General features: G+C 44.8%; 1 protein-coding gene across 13 annotated transcripts in view; it reads left to right on the top strand.

Annotated features, from left to right (window-relative positions):
* GRIP1 (glutamate receptor interacting protein 1) overlaps nt 1-22750 on the top strand; it is a 660770-nt gene that overhangs the window by 625629 nt on the left and 12391 nt on the right. For all 13 annotated transcript variants that reach the window (XM_038549951.1, XM_038549944.1, XM_038549942.1 and 10 more), the window contains 3 exons: nt 11206-11362; nt 12176-12287; nt 17164-17397. In XM_038549951.1, coding sequence (XP_038405879.1) covers nt 11206-11362; nt 12176-12287; nt 17164-17397 — 503 coding nt within the window. The remainder of the gene's footprint in view (nt 1-11205; nt 11363-12175; nt 12288-17163; nt 17398-22750) is intronic.

Genomic DNA, 22750 nt, shown 5'->3' with positions numbered 1-22750 from the left:
TTCTCCCTCTGCTTGTGTCACTACCTCTCTCTCTCTGTGTGTCTCTAATGAATAAATAAATAAAATCTTTAAAAATAAAAATTAAAAAAAGAATATGACATCTGGCATCAATAAGTTAGAAATGCTCATGGGGCCCGAGAGAGAGGAGAGGGCAACTGGGGGAAAATCAAAGTCCCCCCACCCCACCCCAGACGGTGAGAACGTGGGGACGGCCCTCCGACTTGTAAAACAGCGATTCCCAAGCACTCATCTGGGTTCTCCTAGGGAGTCGAAGAGCCAGTTGGTCACAGGATCTCAGGGTTGGGAGGGACCTTAGAAGGCGGCTCACCTGCCGGCCCGCACAGCCCGGACACCGCGGGGTCATGCTCAGGGCCACCCGGTCGCTGGGCGCGGGGACTGAGCTCCAACGGCCCTGGGGTCCTGTCCCGTATCCAGTGGAACCCTGTGGGCCCGTGGCTCCTCCTGTGGGTCTCCATCCTGCCCTCAAGGTCACTCATGCTAGGCTGAGGCCTCTCCTCCTCCTCCTCTGAGCGCAGCTGCCAGAAACCTTACCTTTGAGTATCTCTATGGTCCCCAGGGCCTCTCTCCTGAGTGTGCTCCAAGCCAACTCTGGGCCAGTGTAGCACTCAGAAAGCAAGGGTCTGCAACAGTCTGGCAGCATAGAGCAACTCTAGCCTGTCACCTTCATCACTGAAAATTTTGGAACCCAGGCACCTGGGGGCCTCAGGTCATGACCCTAGGGTCCTGGGATCGAGAACCGCATCGGGCTCCCTGCTCAGTGCAGAGCCTGCTTCTGCCTCTCCCCCTGCTTGTGCTCGCTCTCTCTCTCTCTCTTTCTCTCAAATAAATAAAAATCTACAAAAAGAAAGTTTTAGATCTTAGGAAAACAGGCTATCTACCTCGACATAGGATTTTGGTGGTCAAATCCCGTCTGTCACTCACTTTGTGCTTATTGTTTACTAAGGTCTCAAAGTCTGGCTTTTTTTTCTCCTTCTTTTACTTGTGCTGTTAGATTAAACCAAGTCTTTGCACGTTGTGCTTGTGACGTTGACTTTTTAAAAATAAGGCACAGAAGGTGCCTGCCTTCAGCTCAGGCCGTGATCCTGGGGTCCTGGGATCGAGTCCCCCATCGGCCTCCCTGCAGGGAGCCTGCTTCTCCCTCTGCCTGTGTCTCTGCCTCTCTCTCTCTCTGTCTCATGAATAAATAAATAAAATCTTTGTAAATAAATAAATAAATAAATAAAAGCAAGGCACAGACCCACACTTCTTTCCCCCCCTGTTAAACGCTATGTGGTGAGATGTAGATGGTCTCTTCATTCTGTCCCTCCAGCTGCTCGGCAGCCTCTCGACCACATCCCAGGAAGACCTTGCACATTCTTCCTTTCCCCTGCGGCCCCCAAGAGCTGTCCCATTCCCAGTAAGATGTCGCACCTCCATGATGCACATCTTCCTCCTCGGGCCAATGCCTCTGCACCACGGTCCTTATTGTTCTCTACTGCTTCTCCAAAATGTCAAATTTGCCCAATTCACTCATTCAACAGATACATCATGGCTGGCACAACACAAGGCCAGGATACAATGGATATAATGATGGACAAAAGAGCAGTGGTCCCTGTTCTCATGGAAGACGTAACCTGCTGAAGGGCCAATGAACAAATTCCTACAGTACAGAGTATTACTTAGTACAGAGTACTGCAGAGAGGAACAGGATGGAGTGATCAGAGCTGGGGGGGAAGGGGTGTGTTTAAGGAAGTCTCACAGCGGGATGGCCCTCCGTTCTACTGTGCGACTCTAGGATGCACACCTTTTCTAGTCTGCCTCTGGGTCAGCTTCTTCCACTTCCCATTCTCCTGACCCTTATACTCCTGCCCTCCCACCTCATCAACATCTGCTGCTTGGGCCCCCTTGTGTCTTATTTATTCTTCTTTCTAACCCCAAAAGCCCTTTCCTTGGATTTAGCAGAAGTCAATCATACAAGAGGAGACTGACAAACTGCTAGTACCTGGACTCTCTCATTCCCATGGATGGTGTGGCTCTTTTGGTGTCTGTCATTCTTGACCCTCAACTCAAGTAGCTATGTTTTCCATCGTATCCTGCCATAATCTTGAGATATTTCTCTTTTGAGTTCACTTTTTTCAGCTTTGTTGAGGTATAAATGACAAAATTGTATATATCTAAAGTGTACAAGGTGATGATCTTGCGATGCACACACATTGTGAAATGATTACCACCATCAAGTTGATTAACACACCCGTCCACTTACATAGTTACTATTCGTATGGGTGGGTGGTGAGAATGCTTAAGGTCTACTTTCTTAGCACATTTCAAGTATGCAGTATGACATTATTCTTAACTATAGTCATCATGCTGTACTTTAGATTCCCAGAACTCATTCATCTTATAAAAGAAACTTTATGCCCATAGACCAACATCTCTCCATTTCTCCCACCCCCTTGCCCCTGGCAAGCACCTTCTACTTTCTGTTTCTAGGAGTTGAGTTTGACATTTTTTTGATTTGGGTTTTACATATAAGTGAGCTAATATAGTATTTGTCTTTCACTTCGCATAATATTCTCCAGGATCATCCATGTCATTGCAAATAGAATTTCCTTCATTTTTATGGCCGAATAATTTTCTGTTGTGTATATATACTACATTTCTTTCTTCATTCATCTGTCAATGGACTCTTAGGTTGTTTCCCTATCTTGACTATTGTGAATAATACCACAGTTATATCTCTTCAAGATACCTACTATATTTCCTTTGGATATATACCCAGAAGTAGGATTGCTGGATCCATTTTGAGGTCATTTCTATATCATTCGTATTTTCTCAGGAAAAAAGAAATGCTTTTCATACAGGTGTTCAAATATATTCGTACATCAGTTAAGGAATTTGCTTCTTTTTGTTTTCTTGGCTTCTATAATTATATCCCCAATATCCCCTATTTGGCATATTTGTGTTTTTATTCTTTTTTCCCATACTGGTAATGGTTTATTTTTATTTAGCATTTTTCCAAAGAACTGACCCTTGCATGTACTTATCAGTTCTGTTCTTGTTTTTTAAAATAGATCTTTCCTTTTAATTTGATTAACTTTATTCTTAGATTTTCTGTTTATGACTAGAATTGGATGAATTGGATGCATAATTCACCTATTTCCATGCTTCCTTGTAGTTTTCATAACGATAATGATGACTGAGAAGAGACCAACATTATGGAAGCGTTGAATCACTATTTGTATACCTGAAACTAATATTACACTAGAATTTAAATAAAAACTTAAAAAAAAAAGACACCAACATGTACAGTCAAAGAGCACAATTTCCCTTTAATGTAATCAGGGAACACAACGTAGTCCATAAAGAGAGTAGCACAGAGCAGGACACTGAGCAGTATTCTCCCCATTGGTGGTTGGCGGGGGGGGGGGGGGGGCTTTTAATTTTCTCTTTAATATCTCTTCTGATCTCTACAAGCTCATGTTTCGTTTCCTTCTATCATGTTACCTTGCCCAGTTTTCTGTGAGTTCTTATATCTCTACTTTGATCTCTTGCTTTATAGAGATGATGCTTTCAGTGTGCATTTTTAAAAATTTGTGATGATCTGTTTGGTCATATTTATCATTTGCTCCATATCAGTCTTTTACTCATCAGTATCCTTCATCTGCTGTTGCTTTGTTTTTCTGTTCCTTCTGTCCTTTTTTTTTTTTTTAATATTAACTTGGTATACATCTCATACCAGTTCCTTTTAATTATTGCTCTTTGAATGGGATGACTTCGTCCTAAATTGGAAGTTTGAAAGAGGGTCTGAAATAGCAGAGCCCAGGTTGTGCTCCAGACTAGCAAAAATTACCCACCCCTTGCCCCAAGTTCACAGTAACTTATAATAAGTACATTCTTCCTCAAGCCCATAGAGATTGGCTACCATGGGCCGCCAACAATACAGAGTTCCTCTCTGCTGGCCTGCCTCACTGAGACATTGCTTGGTGATATCATCTGTAGGTGTCATCTTTCAGCCCACCTCCCTGGCTTTACCCTGGTGCACTGGTTTGGGGGAACTTCCTGCCACCAGCCTGTGCAATCCATTCTAGTGTTCCAAACAAAGCATTGTTGTTTTGCTTTATGCCACAGCCCCTACTTTGGAAGACTGGGCCCTCTCTGAAATCGCTGGCCATAGGTGTCTCCTCTTGGTTTCTTATCACCGCCTCCCACCCTGTTTGTCTCATGGAATTTGTATATAAAATTACCAAATATATATATATATATATATATATATATATATATATACACACACACACACACACACACACACTCTTATGGTTTGAGATTCTAGTTTCACTGAAGATGAAGTTTATGTTATTTGTCATCCCTTTTTGTTTTGAGGTGATTTCTAGGACAGGGAGAGAACTATTTTGCTCTGCCATTTTAAGCCACATCCTCGTCTAAACACTTTGAGTATTTCTTGGCTAGAACAATTACAAATAGTTACACAAATGTATGGTTTGATTTTCCCATTCTTAACAAAGCTAGATTTTTAGGAAACAAATTTGGCAGGGAGTTATCTGGCTCCCTTTCCTACACTAAAATTGGCTTCCAAAAGTAACGACAAGAGCTACAGCCCCCAAATTGTAGAGTTGAGTCTGAATTCCAAAACCACTCTATGATTTCAAATTTTATGAATATGAAACAACATTGTTTAGTTTGCTTTTTAAAATTAATACTGAGTGTGAATAAAGAACTACAAATATATTAATCTGCACAATATTGTGGTACTAAAAACCAAATAGTACAATGTTGGATTATCAGAATTTTACAAGTATCTGAAATATGGTTACCCTCGAAATAGAAATCATTATAACAAGATTTCATACACTAGTAGATGTGACAACATTTGTGAAGAACTATTTTCTACGAGGCTAATGAACAAAACCAAACATTACTCTCAGTGAAAGGAATCTAGACTGAATTTTATACCTTGTATCAGTTTGCTTCAGCTGCTATAACAAAATACCACAGACTGGGTGGCCTAAACAATAGAAATTCATTTTCTACTGCTCCGAAGGCCAGGAATCCAAGATCAAGGTATCAGGTTTGGTTTCTCCTGAGGTCTCTTTCCTTGGTTTGCAAATGGTTGCCTTCTCCCTGTGTCCTCTCATGGCCTTTCTTCTGTGTGTGTGTGTGTGTGTGTGTGTGTGTGTGTTTGTGTGTGTGTCCAAATTTTCTCTTCTTGTAAGCACACCAATCAGATTAAACTATGGCCCCACCTTACAACTTCATTTAACCCTAATTTCCTCCTTAATGGCTCTATCTATAAATACAGTCACATTGATGGCCAGGGCATCAACATAGGAATGTAAGAGCAGATACAATTTAGTCTATAACACACCTCACATTATGATACAAAAGATAAGACCAGATATTGAAACCTAGATGTGAAAGGAGGGAAGGAGGGAGGAAAAAAAAAAGAAAGAAGGGTTTCCAATTCTAAATAAAAGAATAATTACTTAGAAAATACAGGTTTTTTTTAGATTATATCTATCAGTGTGTTTATCAATTTTGAGTTTAAAATCTAGTTTCCAGTATCATCCCTGCATTTCAATTCTTTGTGCTCACACCATCACTTAGTAAAAACAAAGTCTATTTCTATTTCTGGCAGTTGATTTTTCTTACACGTGGGCTGCCTCCCTGATGCCATTCCTCCCATGGCTTTTAAGTTTGACTCCCTGTGTAAAGGGATATTCCTCAGCGCTGTTAACGTCTCAACTGTGGCAAGCAGCTTGTCTTCACTTAATTTCCGTCAGACTTTCCCTATTTTAAATTATGCAGTCATCCTCCTCCTACATCAGTTAGGAGTTCACTTACATATGAAAGAAAATACAAATGATGGTGCTTAAACACGCTAGTTATTTTTCTCCCACTGCAGTAAAGAGCCAGATGAGGCAGGTGGCCCCACAGTGTCATCAGGACCCAGCATCTTCCCCCTCCAGCTTCGCATCTCTCCTGCTATCCCTTCACTGCCACTGCCTGTTATAGAGGCTGCTTTTAGGCACCCAGGCTTGAGTGATGGATTGCAGAGAGGGCCGCAGGGCCCCCCTGGCTGGATACAGACAGGCCCATCAGGAGACCCTCCTCAGACATCCAGAGGCCCTAACTGACCAATGGGCTACTTACAACCAGGCACAGTTACCAAAAAAGGAAGATTCCATGTTCTCATGCCTCCTCACCTTCCCCTTGAAATACAGCTCCTACCCACTGGCTCCTGGCAGACTGCCTCTGCCTCCAGGTCCTACCAGCAGCTCCCTTGGAGTTTATTCGGTCAACTTCAATCTCCTTTGTTCTGCCTTGGGTGAATCCTTCCACTGTCCATGCCTCCGGCTTCCACCCAGTCGTCACCCCACATTTGGGGGCTCTTCCACCTGATCGGGAGATAGACCACATTTAGACACCACACGTCTGTTATATTATAAAACCTTCATCAGGCCTGAAATATTTACTTCCTCACCATCTCCTTATTTTGAGTATATTACCATCAATGATCTTTTAAAAAAAAAAAAAAAAACTAAATCTAATCTTGCCCCTCCCTTAAAAACTAACAAACAAAAAACCCTCTTGATGGTTCTCTGTTGTTTTAGGATTGCACCTGAGGTGCTGAGTTTAAACCAGAGTTCTTTGTAATCTCGTTCCCAACTGCTTTATCAGTCTCATCTCCTGATAGTTCCTTGCAGTACCTTTTACTCTATACATCCTGAATTTCTCATTATTCGCCCAGCAAGCTTTGCTCTTTGCTACTGTACAGCTATAGGTATTTTGGCATGTTCATAAGTCCCTGCCTTTATCCATTCTTAATCAGTGGAGGAGTAGAAATGGAGTTCAGCTATTGATTAAAATATCAACTACTTTTGTTTTTTGGACAGGAGTGTTTTGTTTTGTTTTGTTTTTCTAGAAAAGTCAAGTTGGACATGGCAGCCAGAATCAAGATTTTTTTTCCCTACTCCTAACCCAAGCCTCGATGTTGTGTCTTAAATGAGGGAGAAGTCAGATCTGCAAAGCTAAGTGCAACTCAGCATGTCAGTTGGATTCGATTTAGCTGAATAGAACTGAATACCCTAGTATCACAGAGACTTAAATCATTAAAAAGGTAGGCATTTCGGAGCTGGCACAGAACTATAGTGTCATCAAGGACCCATGCTCTTAAATATTTCTTCTTTATTATGCCTCACACTTGGCTTTCATCTTTGGGCTTACCACATGATCCAGGATGGATACCAGGGCTCCAGCTCTTTCATCTACATTCCAGGCACCAGGAAAGAGTGTTGTAAAGAGCCTTTCCAGAAGTTCCAGTGACATGTCACTGGCCAGACCTTTTTACATAGTTAGCATTTAATATCAAGGGAGGCTAGGAAGTACAGTCTTATTCTGAGCCCTAATATGCCCACCCCCAAACCTGGTCTTCTGGTTAAAGGATAAAGAGAAGAATGGATGTTTCAATGGGCAGCTCGCAGTCTGCCCCAGTCCGCTCACTGCACAGTCTTGGCATTGCTGCCCCCGACCTGGGGCAGTGGGCCGCAGCTGTGCCTGCCTTACAGCGCCGGGGCAGAGGGAAAGAATGAGTCCAGAGAGAGCCAAGAAGAGACTGCGGGTCTTGACATTCCCCTGCAGTCTCCCAGGACTCGACAGTTAGGTAAATCATTGCTCTTCCTACAGGGAGGCAGAAGCCCAGATGGTAGGAGGGACCAGAATATTTCTGGAATCCTGCTCCCATCTTGAGAGTGAAGCAGAAACCCGTTGATGGCACATGGAGAACAGGGCTCACCGTGACTGCACATTTACCAGCCTCTCCTGCTCGGCTCCACCGTCTCACCCACCACTTCTACAAGGAAATACCAACTCACCCCCGACTCTTGGCCACCCCTCCTGGCCGCGTTCCCACCCCCACGCACGTCTCGTTCTTCTATATCCGAGTGTTCAGACTAAATGTTCTCGGAGGCAATTACAACTGTCACCTTCTCTGCCTGCTTCTCCTCCCCTCTGTTCCAGACGAATACCAAACTGTGCGGTTTTGGAAGACAGGAAGCTGTTATCTTTGCATTTCAGCTCCTCATGGGGTACCTGACACTTAAGTGCTGGAAGGTTCACCAGATCAGTAGGGCTGAGGTTTTCCTCCTTCGCGGCCCTCCCAGGTTTATAATCAGGAAACTGAGATCTTAAGAAGTCGAATGGCTTAGCACATAATAAAAGTCATGGGCATCTGTATTTATCAAAACCTCATTATGGTGAGAGTTTGTGTATGTTATTGTCAATCCTCCTGTCACCCTGGTGAGGCACATGTGGATCATTGTCCCTGTCTTAACACTGAGATGAGTCGGCCAAGGCTGCGGGGCAAGGACGTTGCAAAGCTGGGATTTGGCCCGACGTTTCTTACTCACTCCCTGTGCCCTCATGGCCTGGTCCAGACCGAGGCCATTTGAGTCTAGACCTAACCCAAGGGGATTTGAATTGTACCCCGTCCTCAGGTCCTGCTTTGTTGTAATGCAATAATCAGATACTGCTTATTAACGCACGGCCCACTGGTGTAGACAGACCTGCTCTTCAAGAGGGGCATTTCCCTGGTAAGGAACAGTGCTGCCCATCTGCTCAAGGCCATCCTTACACACTTGCCCAATCACCAAGAACTGCTCATGAACAACAGTTGGAAGATAAATCAAAAAGTCCAGCTGTCCAGTTTAAAACATGTTGGAATTTTCCCAGGGAAGTGACTGATCAAACGGGTTGTTTATCAGAAAAAAATACCGAGTGGAGGACACTCCATTTAGCATTGGATCTTCGGAAGGTAAAAGCTAGTTATGGCAAGGCAGGTGCAGGCTTCCCCTAACTCTGCTTGTATCACAGAAAGTGAGACTTCACTTAGGTGTGTGTGTGGGGGGGGGGAGGTCGGTTCCTCCGGTTGGGAAGGAGAAAATGGATAGCCTGTTGGAGGGAGTCAGGAGAAATGCAGTGATGTGCGGTTACTCCTGTTCAAGAAGAGACCCGTGAGTTTCTTTAATTCAACACTTTTGACAGAAAACAACACATTGATCACACAAAATTTCTTCCCAAATGGCTAGCCATACTTCTGTAGTTACCCGGGAAGAAAATGAGATATCAAACTGTAAATATTTTCTCTGTGCCAGCACTCCTAATGCTCAGAATCCTAAAACAGAAGGTTCATAGAAGGTTCTTGCAGCCATAGGCATTCCCCTGCGTTCTTGAGGTCAGGTCTTCTTTTTTCTTTTTTCTTTTTTTTTTTTTTAGAGATCAGGTCTTTTTGATTGGAGCATTATCCTGTGGACATCCTGCTTCCTCTGTGCTCTGTTAGTAAGGATGGTGTTGTAAGTTCTAACGAGGGGAGGGAAAGTGAGTGAGTGACAGTCATCTTATGTGATCCAGTCATTTCATTGTATGGGAAAATGGGGGCCGAGACCTGTTTGCTGTATTAACCATTTGGGGTTGTTTGTGGGTTTTTTTGGTTTTTGTCTAAATGGTTTTTAAACACATTGTGCAACCTGACACACACACGCACGCACACGCACGTAGTAGTGGGTCACAACCCGAAATAGTGGATGGAGCCATGTATCGTGGTTACAGCACAAGCCCCCACTCTCCTATTTAAATCTCCCAAAAGAATTTTGAAAGACCGCATACCCCATTCACACATTTAAAGTTGGCATCTAACTTTTCTCTCTCCAAATTTAAACACTTGCAAAGACTATAATTTCCAGTTTCTCATTAATATGCCTTAAGTATATTTTTGTCAAAATCTGGAACCACGGATTTCGCTCAAATTTGTGAAAAATGTCCATTGTATACCCCAGTTGCCCAAAGCCATTCCTCACTGCCTCGCCTATCAAGCTAATCAGACTTGCCGTCCTGTCCTGCGGGAGAGGATGTCGGTCTTCATTTTGCAAATCAGATATACCTAACGATGTGCCCACCGACTGCGGTTTTGAAGTCTGCGTCCAGGATGCAGAGAAGCAGGTGGATGACGGAGGGAGAAAGCCTTGCCAGGAGTCTGTGCCTGCTTGAAATCAGGCGCTGCTCCCGAGAGACCTGCTCACAGGAGCAAAGCTTTCCAAGTTACCCCTTGATTTGACGACTGGAGGGTTTTGCATCCCGGGGCCAAGCTCCTTCAGAAGGTTTGAGGTGGATAAGAAATGCGTCTTTCGTTTGCAAAGTGACAGGAAGCCAACCCAAGGGGTGGGAAGGGAGAAGCAACAGGTCTCAGACCCCTGGTTCTTTATGGTGGGGTTGATTTTGGGGAGATGTGCTTAAGGAACGTGAGAGTCTTAAGAACTGAGTCTCCTAAGGTGATGACTGGACCCCCGGGAGCGTTTGCAGACACCCCTACGTCCTTGAACTGCTGTGCTAAGCCTTTACATGCTCATATGTAAAATGCAAATAATAATAGTACCTACCTTTGAAGACAGTTATGAGGAATAAATAGGTGACGCAAATAAAGCACTTAATGAAGTTCCAGGTGCATAAGTACCCGCTGTGTGATCCCTGTTGTTATTGCTGTCGCCCTTCCTATCCCACCCCTCCTCTTGCTGACACTGTCATTTCTCCGTGGAGTAAGTCATCCTCGGGCGCATCCCAATCTTTCAGAACCAAGCTCCATCCACACCCCTGCAGCCAGCAGCCACTTAGCTACTCCTTGGGCCTGGAACCCACATCTGGTGGCAAATTCCATTCTCAAAGGGAGAGACTGGGGTAAGAAGCCCTCATGCATCCTGTAGGTGGACAGAGGTTTCTGGGCAGGAAGCTCAGGCTTCTGACTTTCCAGAACTTGCTCTAGTTCGAGAGAGTTTGCATTTATCACATCAAGGGTTGGATACAGGTCTTGTGGGCACCTCCCCCTGGTCCAGCAGATTCCTTGCCCAGAGAGAGCAGGGCAAGGGCCCTAATAAAAACAGGTCCGGGACAGTGGGCTCTCCTGCTTAGGTCTAAAAGGTCTTACCTCCGGACTGTCGTTGGCATCAGTTGACATATCTTGTGTGACTGTGTTTTGAATGTAAGACTTGAGTATTATCTTGATGGCCTTTCTGATCCCAAGTTCAGTTCACGTCAGCAGCCTTGAATCAACGGATGGAAACCACAGGAAAAGACACGTTACCAAAAAGACCTCTCCAGTCCTTCTCAGAAACAGAAGGTGACACCTGATTTTTGTTCCAGGCTCTGGCTTTCAGGCCTCGGGCTACAACTTCAACACTTACGAGTGGAGGGGTCCGAAGCAGAGAGGCAGCCTGTCCCCGGTCACTAAGCCGCGAAGCCAGACTTACCCAGACGTGGGGCTGAGTAATGAAGACTGGGACCGGTCCACAGTCAGTGGGTAAGGTTTTCATCAACTGCTGCCTGGCCATCGGCCCAGATCTGGCCCTCTCTACTCCCCATGACACGAGTTGCTGGCATGACACTGGCCCCGTGGCAGGGTTCAGAGACATGGGCCACCCAGCAGGAGCCTGGGCACCACCCCATAGCAGGGCAAGAGCTGTTTCCCCTCATGAAAACCAGAGTTTTCATGTCCTCACTCTCTGACTGGTGTCCTCTCTTTTCCTTTCAAAGGTTGCATTGTGTTAACTTGTATTTTAAAAAAAGAAAAAGGATATGTCAAAGAGCCCCCCATTTTGCATTGAGATATATTTTAGCAATTTGTTCCCTAACCAAAATATTTTAAGGAAACTCATAAAAACCAATAGCCCTTACATGACCCATCCCGGAATTTATAGGGGAGACAACATTTTCTCTTGGAGGCCTGACCTGTCTTTCAGGAGGCAGAGCAGCCAAGAGGTGTTCCCACCCAGCACCGTGGTGATGCGCCCCATTCCACGGGCGCCATGGACGCCCAAGTCTAGTGAGGAAGGAGGAAGTCCTTCCCTCCACTCTTTGAAATTCTTTGCACTTCTGAAAGCATCCCCACTTGGAGGGGAAGAAAGGCCTTGGAGTTGGAAGGCCCCAGTCCTTGCACTTGGAGTTGGAAGAAAGCCAGACCCCAAAAAGAATGTCCCATTGTGTGTGTGTGTGTGTGTGTGTGAGAGAGAGAGAGAGAGAGAGAGAGAGAGAGAGAGAGATTGATTGATTGATTGATTGATTCTGGATCCCATCTGGCAAGTTCTCAACGCAGACTGTGCTTTTTGGACAACAGTTTTACAGGGGCTCCCGACAGTACGGAGGCCGAACAGGAGGAGAACTTCTGGTCCCAAGCGCTGGAGGACTTGGAAACCTGTGGACAGTCGGGAATTCTGAGAGAACTCGAGGTAGCCTTGGCCCTGCTGCTGACTTGTATCGTTTCTACACTCATTTTTTTTTTTTTTTGGTCCTTTTGAGTTTGCACTTATCACATCAGTTCATTTAAAAGCTTTAACCCCTTTCCACAGGAGAAAGCTGACAGGCGTGTGTCTTTGAGAAACATGACTCTCTTGGTAGCTACCCTTTATGTTTATATTTTTTGCTTGTGAAGCTGCCTTCCCTGCCCCCCTTGCCTTCTGGACAGCAATTTTGATTTGATTCAGTGCAGTTGAAAGTATTTCTTTCCCCATCTCCACCCCCCACCCCGAGCTTACTGACTTGTGGCCTTTGCCATGGCTCCCTGCTAACCCTGACTGTACCTGTTTGCCACCCAGTCGCTGGGGAGGGAGCTAAAGCCTCCCGGCCGTGGCGCAGCTCATCCTCTTAGTTGCTTTAGAAAGGTTTCTTTGGCATGTTTTCATTTGTACCTGGTACAGCAGTTAATTTGATCGTGAAGCGGAACATAAGAGGAAATTTTATTTTATTTTGGTTGGGTTTGTTGCCCTCAAAGTAGACAACAACGCAGCTGGTGAAAAAAGGCCGGTCTGTGTGAAAAGCAGCCAAAATATTACACAGTACTCTGCTGTTCATTTGCAAATCCTGATTCCACATTAACTTAGTGTGGATTCTAGGAGTTGTGGCGACATGGAACATAATAGCTGGACTCCTGGTGAGTTCTTTAATCAAAGCCATGAATTTGCTGACGATATTCGCACTGTGGTCTAGGAGGTCCTGGGCTGTTTCCTTTTATGTTCTTTTAAATTTTCTGAGCTGTAAAAAAATAAAGCGGCAAAAGTCTCATTTTTTTATTTTGATGTCATATGAGGTCCCCAAGTCACCATAAGGAATGTGAATGGCATAAGTGGGTGAAATTGCGATTCTAAAACAAGTACTCATCTTTATATTATTTTGCTTCTCAATTGCATGTGTGGATATTTGGTGTGATTCTAATGTCTGTGAATCTGCAAAGAGAATTATAAAGGAAAATAATAGTGTGAACTTACAAAGACCATAGTACTACCTGGCATGAATTGAAACTTCAGAGCATGGTTAAAGGGCCTGGAGATGGATAATACTATAAAACTTAAATAAATGAGGACATTAGCAATTGGTTCCTTTTTAGGCAACTTTCAAAAAGAGTAAAATGCTTAAGTATCAGCTGGCTTATTTAAACTTTTACCACTCCCTGTGTATACAATGATCAGCAGAAGGGGCCCAAAGTGGATAATGAGCTCAATTCACAATTCTTGAACATACTCCTGCTTTTCAAAGCATAGTTGGCTCATATGCCTTCTTCACTTTGCATTTTGATTCTTCTCCTTCAAAGAATCAGCTGTTCTTCTAATATCTTCTTTTACAGCAGGTCAAACAAGGGTAATGTAAAAAGTAACACAGTGAGGTTGGGTCTTCACCCAGAGAGTGAGTTACCTAACGAACACGACATCTATGAGCATGGAAGTCGTGTTGCGATAGCCTATAAACCTTTTCTAACATTGCTTCAGGCAGGTAGGACCCTTGAAATTATAAATCCAGAAATGGGTTGGGCTTATAAGCCAAAAGCAGATCAAAGCCCTATAACAAGGAAGAATGATTGGCAAATCTAGAAGTTAGAGTTTTATTTATACTTGTATCATAACGAGTATAATGAACTCTGATTGCTTGATTGTAAATGTTACGGTGCAAAAAAAAATATTATTAGAGCTAGTTTCTTGCACATGAAATTTACATCCAGTATTAAAAGTTATAGCATACTGTAACTATAATAAATGTAGAAGATTAGCTAAAATGAAAAATGATTACAATTGAAATGGAAGTGAAAATTATACTAGGCATTCTCCCCATTAGCTAGCAATTATTTAGGCTCAACTTTAGCCCTGAAAAATGTATAGTTTTAACAAAAGAAAAAAATTCACACTAAGATTTTAGACAAGTTACTTAATCTGTCTTATCAGATAGTTATTCTTCTGTAAAATAAGGGGATTATAATGATTAATGCTTATATGGCACTTCACACAGGCCATAGCATTTAATAATTATTCAATAGAAATTATTTTTGCCATTTTTATTAATGAACATTGCCTTAATTGGGGTTTTTTTGTTTAATATAGGAAGAACATTTAACTAAATATCAAATAGAAAACACTTGGACATATCCCTCTAAGCTTTATGTATATCAGTTATCTTACTGATAATTTGGGGGAGGGGGATTATAACTATAAATTATAAATTGTGCAAAATGGAACTAGGCAATAGAGAATCTCTAAGTAAAAGCAAATCTTAGATGATTCAAAATAATTATTTTTAAGCTTTATTTTAGATTTTATATATTATGTTTTAATTATTTTTAAGCTTTATTTTATATTTTATATATTATGTTTTAATTTTCATATTTCTCCATAGTAAGTCCATTTTTTTGTTGTTGTTGTTTAAAGCTCACTTTAAACAAAGCAGTCAAGCCATGCTTTGAAACCTTGCTTCCTGGGATCCCTGGGTGGCGCAGCGGTTTGGCACCTGCCTTTGGCCCAGGGCGCGATCCTGGAGACCTGGGATCGAATCCCATGTTGGGCTCCCAGTGCATGGAGTCTGCTTCCCCTCTGCCTGTCTCTCTCTCTCTCTCTCTCTCTCTCTCTCTGTGACTATCATAAATAAATTAAAAATTAAAAAAAAATAAAAGAAACCTTGCTTCCGCAGAACTCTTTCTAGATCAGTTTGGGATTTCTGTTGTGGTCAAGGCTCATCGAAGCAGATCTGTTATCTCCCTGTTGTAGAGATTAAGTATTTTATCTCCAACGTGTTTCCGACTGGTCCCATGAAAAATGAAAATAAAAAATAGATATTAACAAAGCAAATAACTTGTCTTAGTAGGTAAAACCAGTAGATGGATGGTCACCACTGCAAGAACAATAATCACTGGGTGCTTGTCACTTAACAGTGGACACACAGAGAAATGCACGACACCGACAGAGCTAGTAGTCAAAAGCTTGCGATTTTAAAAATAGATGTAACTGAAAAAAAAAACATACTATGGATATTCCACATTGGTTTAAATATTAGGTTTTTTTTTTTTAATCTCCTAAAAAGTCAGTTCAAAAAAAAAAAAAAATCAACCGAATACTTGACTGGGAAGCAATACAGCCTGGTAGTCAAGAATAAGGGTTCTAGAATCAGAGTGCGAGGACTGCAATCCCAGACTCTTGGGCAACTTGCTCGACCTAGCCGGGCATCCTTTTCTGTGACTGAAATGGGGAGGTATGATAACTCGAATACCTATCATACAGACTTATCTTAAGTATTAAATGACAACCTACAGACACGTATGTGTGGTACTTAGCACATGTTAATGGTCAATGACCAGTAAGGTTTTTCCTACAATTAAATTTTTCTTTTTCAAAATTATCAATAACTGACGAATCTAGTCAAGATATTGATAACTGGTTTTGTTCCCTTTTCGACAGAGTTGTAGATACACGTACATGTGCGCCAATACTTGGCTTCAGTTCAAAGATCTTGTTACTGGTGTGTGTATAGCCAAACACCAGGTGGCTCTTGGAATTACAAAATCTTAGAAAGATAAATGAAAACTCTGTCACTTTGCAGGGTTCCCTCCTAATCAATAATTTTAGATGGTGCCCTTGGCTCACGTACTACCTATGTCACTTTGGGGAGGTCAACCTCTGTGTGCCTCAGTTTCTGCACCTACAAATTAGGAGTGTGTATTTCATAAAGTTGTTGTGAGGCTCAAGTGGGAGAACACAAGGACTCAACAAATGACACCCCACTGCTTTTAGCATCCTTATGAATGTGAACCATGAGATCGCAGTGTGGCCAGCAACACAGCATGTGGAGTTTGTTTTCCGTTGCCATGACATCAAGCAGATTCACCAATCCTGGTGTACCAATGTTCGACCATCCTACCGAGGAGCATGTTGCTGGCTGCAGGCTTGTTTTCAGAATTTTAGCATTCCCATGATACCATGAGAAATGAACATCCTCAACAGGACATTGGTTCCAGATGCTTTTTCAGTTTCATGTCTAAGATTCAGTCATATTTGGGATCTAACCTTGCCTTTCCCTTACATATGAACATACTTAGAAATGGAACAAGCTTCCCAGTTCACTGGTAAAATCCAATCCAAGTGTCCCAGCTTTTGAGCAAAGGGTTGAATCCAGTAGCACAATAAATGATTATTCTTGGCCTTTCTGAGGATCTCCCACGAAGGCCACTTCTAAGGAACAGTGACCTACGCCAAGTGGTGTGGAGACTTAGCTGGTCTACAGAATTCTGGGGCAGGTCAGAAGGCCAAAGGGAAGACAGTGTACCAGTGGTAGGTGGGTAGCGTTGGGTAATTGCCTTTCTATCAATAGCCCTGTTTCCGCCCCTTGTTACCTCCAGGTGGGGCTAGAGGCAGCATCGCCAAGGGAGGCCGCCTGGTTCCACTGTGAAAAGTTCTTCGTCCATTGCTGGAAGATATATTGAAGGGGCTTCATGAATCCCATCTTTAGAGCCCACTCGGTGGAAAGTTAATGCTTAGAATGTAGTTTGCAGGAAGCAAATGTTATAGCTTTTCAATTTGCCTCCAAACTGCCAGGGGTGGTATTTGATTAAATAAACTCAATGGCTTAAGTACTTAAATTGGATTTGAGATGTGCATTATAAATGCCACTTGCGAAGCATGTTCCCAGACTTTCATAGTTCAATTAGTATGTCCATTCTCCAGCCTTTGGTTGTGCCCCGAAGAGACTGTATTTTGACTGGGCAGAAGGAAAAATGTGCTTAATGTTGAGCGACCGAACCCTTTCCTTAGTCCAGGGCTTAACTGTTTCTGAAAATTGTCAATGCCACAGGCGACAATCATGTCGGGGAGCACGATGAGTTTGAATCATGAGGCCCCAACACCTCGCAGTCAGCTGGGGCGACAGGCCAGCTTCCAGGAACGGAGCAGCTCGCGGCCACATTACAGCCAAACAACTCGGAGCAACACCCTGCCCTCAGATGTGGGCAGAAAGTCTGTCACCCTGAGAAAAATGAAACAAGAAATCAAGGAGATCATGTCCCCAACTCCCGTGGAGCTGCACAAGGTCAGGATGCTTTCTTCTCTTTCCTCTGTCACCCTTAGTAGCCACTCTGCTTAGCGTGAGCACTGCGGTAATGACACGCAGTGCCCGGCGTGGTAATGACACGCTCCTGCGGGCTCAGCCAGCGACAGAAGCCAGCGGCCAAAGGCAGATCGTCAGGGACTCTGTGCTCAGATTGTGACCTTTGGGTTATCCTATAAAATGGGGGAAATTCGCTTTGGAGCAGTGAATTTACTAAAAACCTATTTGTGGCCAAAATCTTCGCACAAAGGCTGGAGGCTCCAGAGTCCCATGAAGTTTAGATGAATTGGTCTGTCATTCTTTGGAAGTGGGACAAGGATTTTCTGATTGTCATACGCTTGTAGCTTCGTTGAAAATGAGCTTCAGGCATAATGTTGGAATGCTTGATCTTTAATGGCAGGCTTAGCAGACGGTTATGTTATGCAGAAGATGTGATGTGGATGTCTCGGGTCAGGACAGGGCACGTCCTGGTGTGTCCCATCTCGGCCTGTGTTGGTTGCCTCACTTGACTTTATGGAAGAAAGTCCCCTGTGGCACACAGAGCTGAATTTGGGTTGCTGGCCAAGTTTCAACAAGGCATGTACAAGTGACAGTGTTTGCAGAAGCCCGGGGCAAGGAGAGCAGTGATAAGGAGGTGCCTCTGATTTTCTTTCATGGAACTAATGCTTTATTTTTAGTTAATACATAAAGATGCATAGACAGTAATGATCTCACCTTTCTTGAGATCTTTGGTCTTGAGAACCAAGACCCTCTCTGGAGTTAATGACCTATTTGCTAGAAATTAGTTATTTGTCTTACCCAGAAAAGCAAGTAGATGTTGGATTGAGAGGAGGAAACAAGCCCTACACCCCCTTTTTTCCTCTGAAGACTTCAATTTCCCTAAGCACCTGTATAAAAGATATTTTATAATTTTTTGCGGCTATTGGCTTTGCCAGCTGACAAAGGATGTGGTCAAAGAAAGACCAGAATGGGAGGTTGAGTTCTAAACCTTGTGTCTCCATCCTGGGTTAATTCTTACCACTCACTCACCCACTCATGTGGTACATGTGCCAGTGTGTTGTGAACCCCCACGGGGCACGTAGTCTCGTGGTGAGCTGGGGTGGGAAAGCGTGGGAAGATGGGGAGGAGGGTACAGTGAGAGAGGCAGGACGGGGCTGCCTCGGGGTGGGGGGACAGAGGGTGGACCCTCACCCTCTACAGAGGAGATGGGCAAGGCTTCTTAGGAGCCGGTGTGGGCTCTGCAGGAAAGTGGGGGACAGGAGGGCATTCCAAGTGCAGCAGGAAGCTTGTGCAAAGGAATGTCGGGGATGGTGGCACGTTGGGGAATGCCAATATCCCAAAGTGAGCAAAGCCTGCAATTGGAGCCTGTGCGTTAGGAGGAATCACAATAAAGAAGTGTCTGGTGTTGGAGGGTGGGGACGCAGGGAGTCCGCTTGTTCATCCAGCTTCCCTGAATTGGGGCATCTGTTTGGTACTGCCTGTCAAAGGCCCTAAATGCCAATTGGCAAACCCCATGAGGAGGCTGTAAGGTCCCCTCTGGTGGTTACGTAGGGGAAGCTGTGGGGTCCGTGCCAATCGAGCTGTACCAGGAGCATGTGAGCCTCACCTGACTCCCTCAGGTGTCTGAGAATACTGGCCGCCCCTCTTCTCAAACATTCTCCTGCCCAGGCCAAGAAGAGCACGCTTCCTAACCCACCCTCCTTCAGCCCCTAAGGGAAAGGACACCAGCATGTATTGAGTTCCTATTCTGTACGCTTTATATTTTTCGCCCTTACAATAATAGCCCTTCTTAGCAGATATTTATTACCCCCATCCACGGGATAGGGAAATAGCAGGTATAAAACAGAGTCATTTTTCCTTGGAGAGCGAGGCACTTGCCTCAGAGGAAGATTATTGATAGGCCACGGGTACAAAGGCCTGTCGGCCCATCCCCGCTGCACTGCAAGCATTTAGCAAAGATAATGATGAGGAATTTGCTGTGCAGGTTGTTATCACTGAGGGAAAGAAAGAGAAGAAAGGAAAGGAAGGGGAGGGGAGGGGAGGGGAGGGGAGGGAAGGGGAGGGAAGGGAAGGGAAGGGAAGGAAAAAGGAAAGGAAAAAGGAAAGGAAAAAGGAAAGGAAAAAGGAAAGGAAAAGGAAAAAGGAAAGGAAAAAAAAAAAAAGGAAAAAAAAAAAAAAAAAGGAAAGGAAAGGAAAGGAAAGGAAAGGAAAGGAAAGGAAAGGAAAGGAAAGGAAAGGAAAGGAAAGGAAAGGAAAGGAAAAAGGAAAGGAAAGGAATCCATCTTCTTTCTTAAAGAGGCAAACTGTACCTGCCAGCACCATGAGTGGCAGCGTGGCAGTGGGGCCACAGGGTCCCCCACACGGAGGGGCCACTTGGACCTAATCAGCGGGATGCTGCTTTTTGCTTTCGCTCCAGGCATTTCCCCTCAGCGGCGGCAATGGGGGCATCTCCCACGAAGCTTCACTTTCCTTCTGAGTCAGTCCCAAATGAGGGAGAACGCTCAAAAGTAGGTGGTGGTGTGCTGGGCGTCTTAGGGCACACACAGAAAGGATCTAGCTAAGGGGGAAAGGTAGCCAGGGAGTGTGCAGCCTGACAACCCGGAATCCTGGGCGTGCTGCATGGCCTGGTGTATGGCCTGGTGTAGGCCACATCCCAGCTCTCTTTTCCTTTCGAGAGCGAGTTCAGGTATTCTATTGGGCCACCCACATGTTGGTTGTTCAGTGCATGGTGTGCACAACAACACAGTCCCTCGGACTCGAGGTCATGCTGGCAAGGCCCGTGGGCATCTCTTGACCCCTGCAAGGTTGCCTGACACCGTGAGGAAAAAGCACAGTGACTTGTTGGTGGGATTGAGTTATCCTCCCAGCGGGGTGCCACTAGCCTATCGTGGTTTTTAGCCTAATTTTTCTTTTGTAAAAATGAGGAAAAGGCACTGTTGTGGGTGGTGGCGTGGAGAAGGGCCAGGGCATCAGAAAAACATTCCTTGTTCAAGTTGGAGATAATCCCAAGCTGGACGCACAGCTTGACAAGTGGGATGCAGGCTGGCGTGCAGTCCCCTGTGCCCCGCTGGTGGGCTCCTCCGAGTGGACCTGGTGGAGGAAGTCCCAAGGGGCTGCAATGACCAGAGCAGAGAGGCCGGAGGAGGTGAGTGGCACTCCAGGCTTGGTGTCGTTTCCCATTGCCATTTGCTCCTTGGAGAGATCTGTCGCCTGGAGGACAGGTCGCAGATCTGCTCCTGTCCAAGCCAGTGCCCATAGACTCATTCCGGGTTCAGGAGCAGCTGGATCAAGGGGGTGTGAACCAATGGGCAAGTAGCCGTTCTCACTGCTGGGGTGAGAAAACAAGCAAATACAGCTCCATCTCCGGGTGACAGGTGGCTGACATCACCTTCCAACGTGAAGAACACAGGGTAGGCCAGGTTCTTGCAGGTTCTTGGGTCTCAGCTTCTTTCCATTGGTTGCCCAGTGACTTTCCACCCAGTCGTCCTTGCCCTTCCTTCTTTTCCCTCAGACCTGCAGACAGTCCCAAGCTCGGGTCAGGGACTACACGGTTTTCTTTCATTTCACATCATGTGCTGCGTCTGAGGCTCTTCCCTCTGGGCAAGCCTTCCTTTAAGTTGTGTACGTTCAGTCCTGAACCCCCAGAGCTAGTCGTCCTGTCCTGCATGACACTTGGACCTAACATAGACCCGCAGGCCCACTCCCTTTTCTGGCTGTGTGGATGGAGGAGGAAGTTAGAGCTGGGGAGATGGCTGGATATTTAGCAGGGTGTGAGGGGACGGTGCGGGGGAGTGTCACAGGGACGTGACACTCAAGTCCCCTGAGGCCACTGCCTCTCCGACTGAGACTATCCGAAACACAACCTTGCGACTCAGGACATGCAAACATCCACGCTCACGTGTGACCGAATACAAAACCTGACTGCACCGTTCGTGCTAACGTTTCCTATTTTTTGTCTTTTTTTCAAATACCATCGTAGTAAGCTGATTTCAAAATGTATTAATGGGTGTCGACCAAACATTCGCAGACTCCTGCCTTAGACAGTAGTTTGGCATAAAAACCTCTGATGATCCCTTCCACGCTTATTAAAATTCAGTTTCCTGAACCCCACGCAGACTGGCCTGGTCAGCATTTTCTGGGGGTGCAGGCCAAGAAGCTACATTTTAGCAACCCCTTCGGGGGATTGTCTTGCACCCTAAAGACTGTGGATCGCTCCTTGAGGTCTTGCTAATGGAGGTGATGATTCCGTTTCAGCGAAATCATTGGCAAGAGCTGGGTTGGCAGGGGAAGAAAGGAAATGAGGTTGCGTCTTCGGCCCTGCAGCTCCTGGGTTTTATCTTTAAAATGAATTCTGGTTTGTACTATAGCTTATCACAGATTCTTTCTCTTTACAGATAAGGAGCCTGTGATCTTAGCTACAGCTCATTGATAACCCTACTTTCCCTTCTGATGCTTAAATATCCTTTATGGCCACTTAATCTATTTCTGAGATGAAGGCTAGCTTCCCTTCTTTGCATACTTTAAAGCAAAAAAGATTTTTTTTTCCCTGTAGAGTAGAAAGTTGCCCCACATTCAGAACATTCGGACTTTTTTTTTTTCTAGTCATATTGACATTTCCCTTGGCCCTGCCATATGTGGTTTTAAGTAAAATTATATTCCTTAACTGTATGCAGCTATTGGTATTTACAAAGGTCTTAAAAAATCCTTTTTCAGCAACCAACTTTTATTTAGGGGTGCAGGTGACACGACCCTGGAACATTTGAGTTGTCCGCTAGGACCCCGGTGATTTCTTACAGCTGCTTTGGCTACCAGCACTTTTTCCCCAGCCAAGTTGACTTTGCATTTCCAATGTATCTGGATGTTTAGAGAGGGGAGCTTTGTTTTTCCCAAGAGGACACAGTTGCTTTTGTCCTTGTAAGAGGTGTCACTGGCAGTGCCTCATGGCAGTCTCTCCCGCAATAGTCTCCCCGAGTCAGGCGTCAAGAAGAGAGGCTCAGCCCTAGGAGGAAATAGGAACTGGAAAAATGTATCTTATTCAGACACATGCCTCCTTCTTCGCCAGATATTTGGAGTCAGTGCTCGAGATGAAACGAGTCCCCATGGCCTGCCTCGACCTATTCTCCAAATAGCTCCTATAGATTTGTCTTACGAGAAGCTAAAAATGACAAACTGAATATATGCACCTTCTGCTTTTGCCTACCCCTCTTTGCTAGCTCCAGTTCCTCTTCCTCGAGGCGGGGGTGGGGGGGTGGGGGGGTGGGTGGTAGTGAGGGGATAAATCAGAAAGAGCACAGACTTTGTCATCAGGCCCCACCGAGGTTTGGTCACAGTCTGA

Source organism: Canis lupus, chromosome 10, assembly GCF_011100685.1.
Source record: "Canis lupus familiaris isolate Mischka breed German Shepherd chromosome 10, alternate assembly UU_Cfam_GSD_1.0, whole genome shotgun sequence".
NCBI classification, from domain to species: Eukaryota; Metazoa; Chordata; class Mammalia; order Carnivora; family Canidae; genus Canis; species Canis lupus.
The sequence above is the reverse complement of the archived record's forward strand: the minus strand, read 5'-3'. Positions and strand labels throughout refer to the sequence as shown.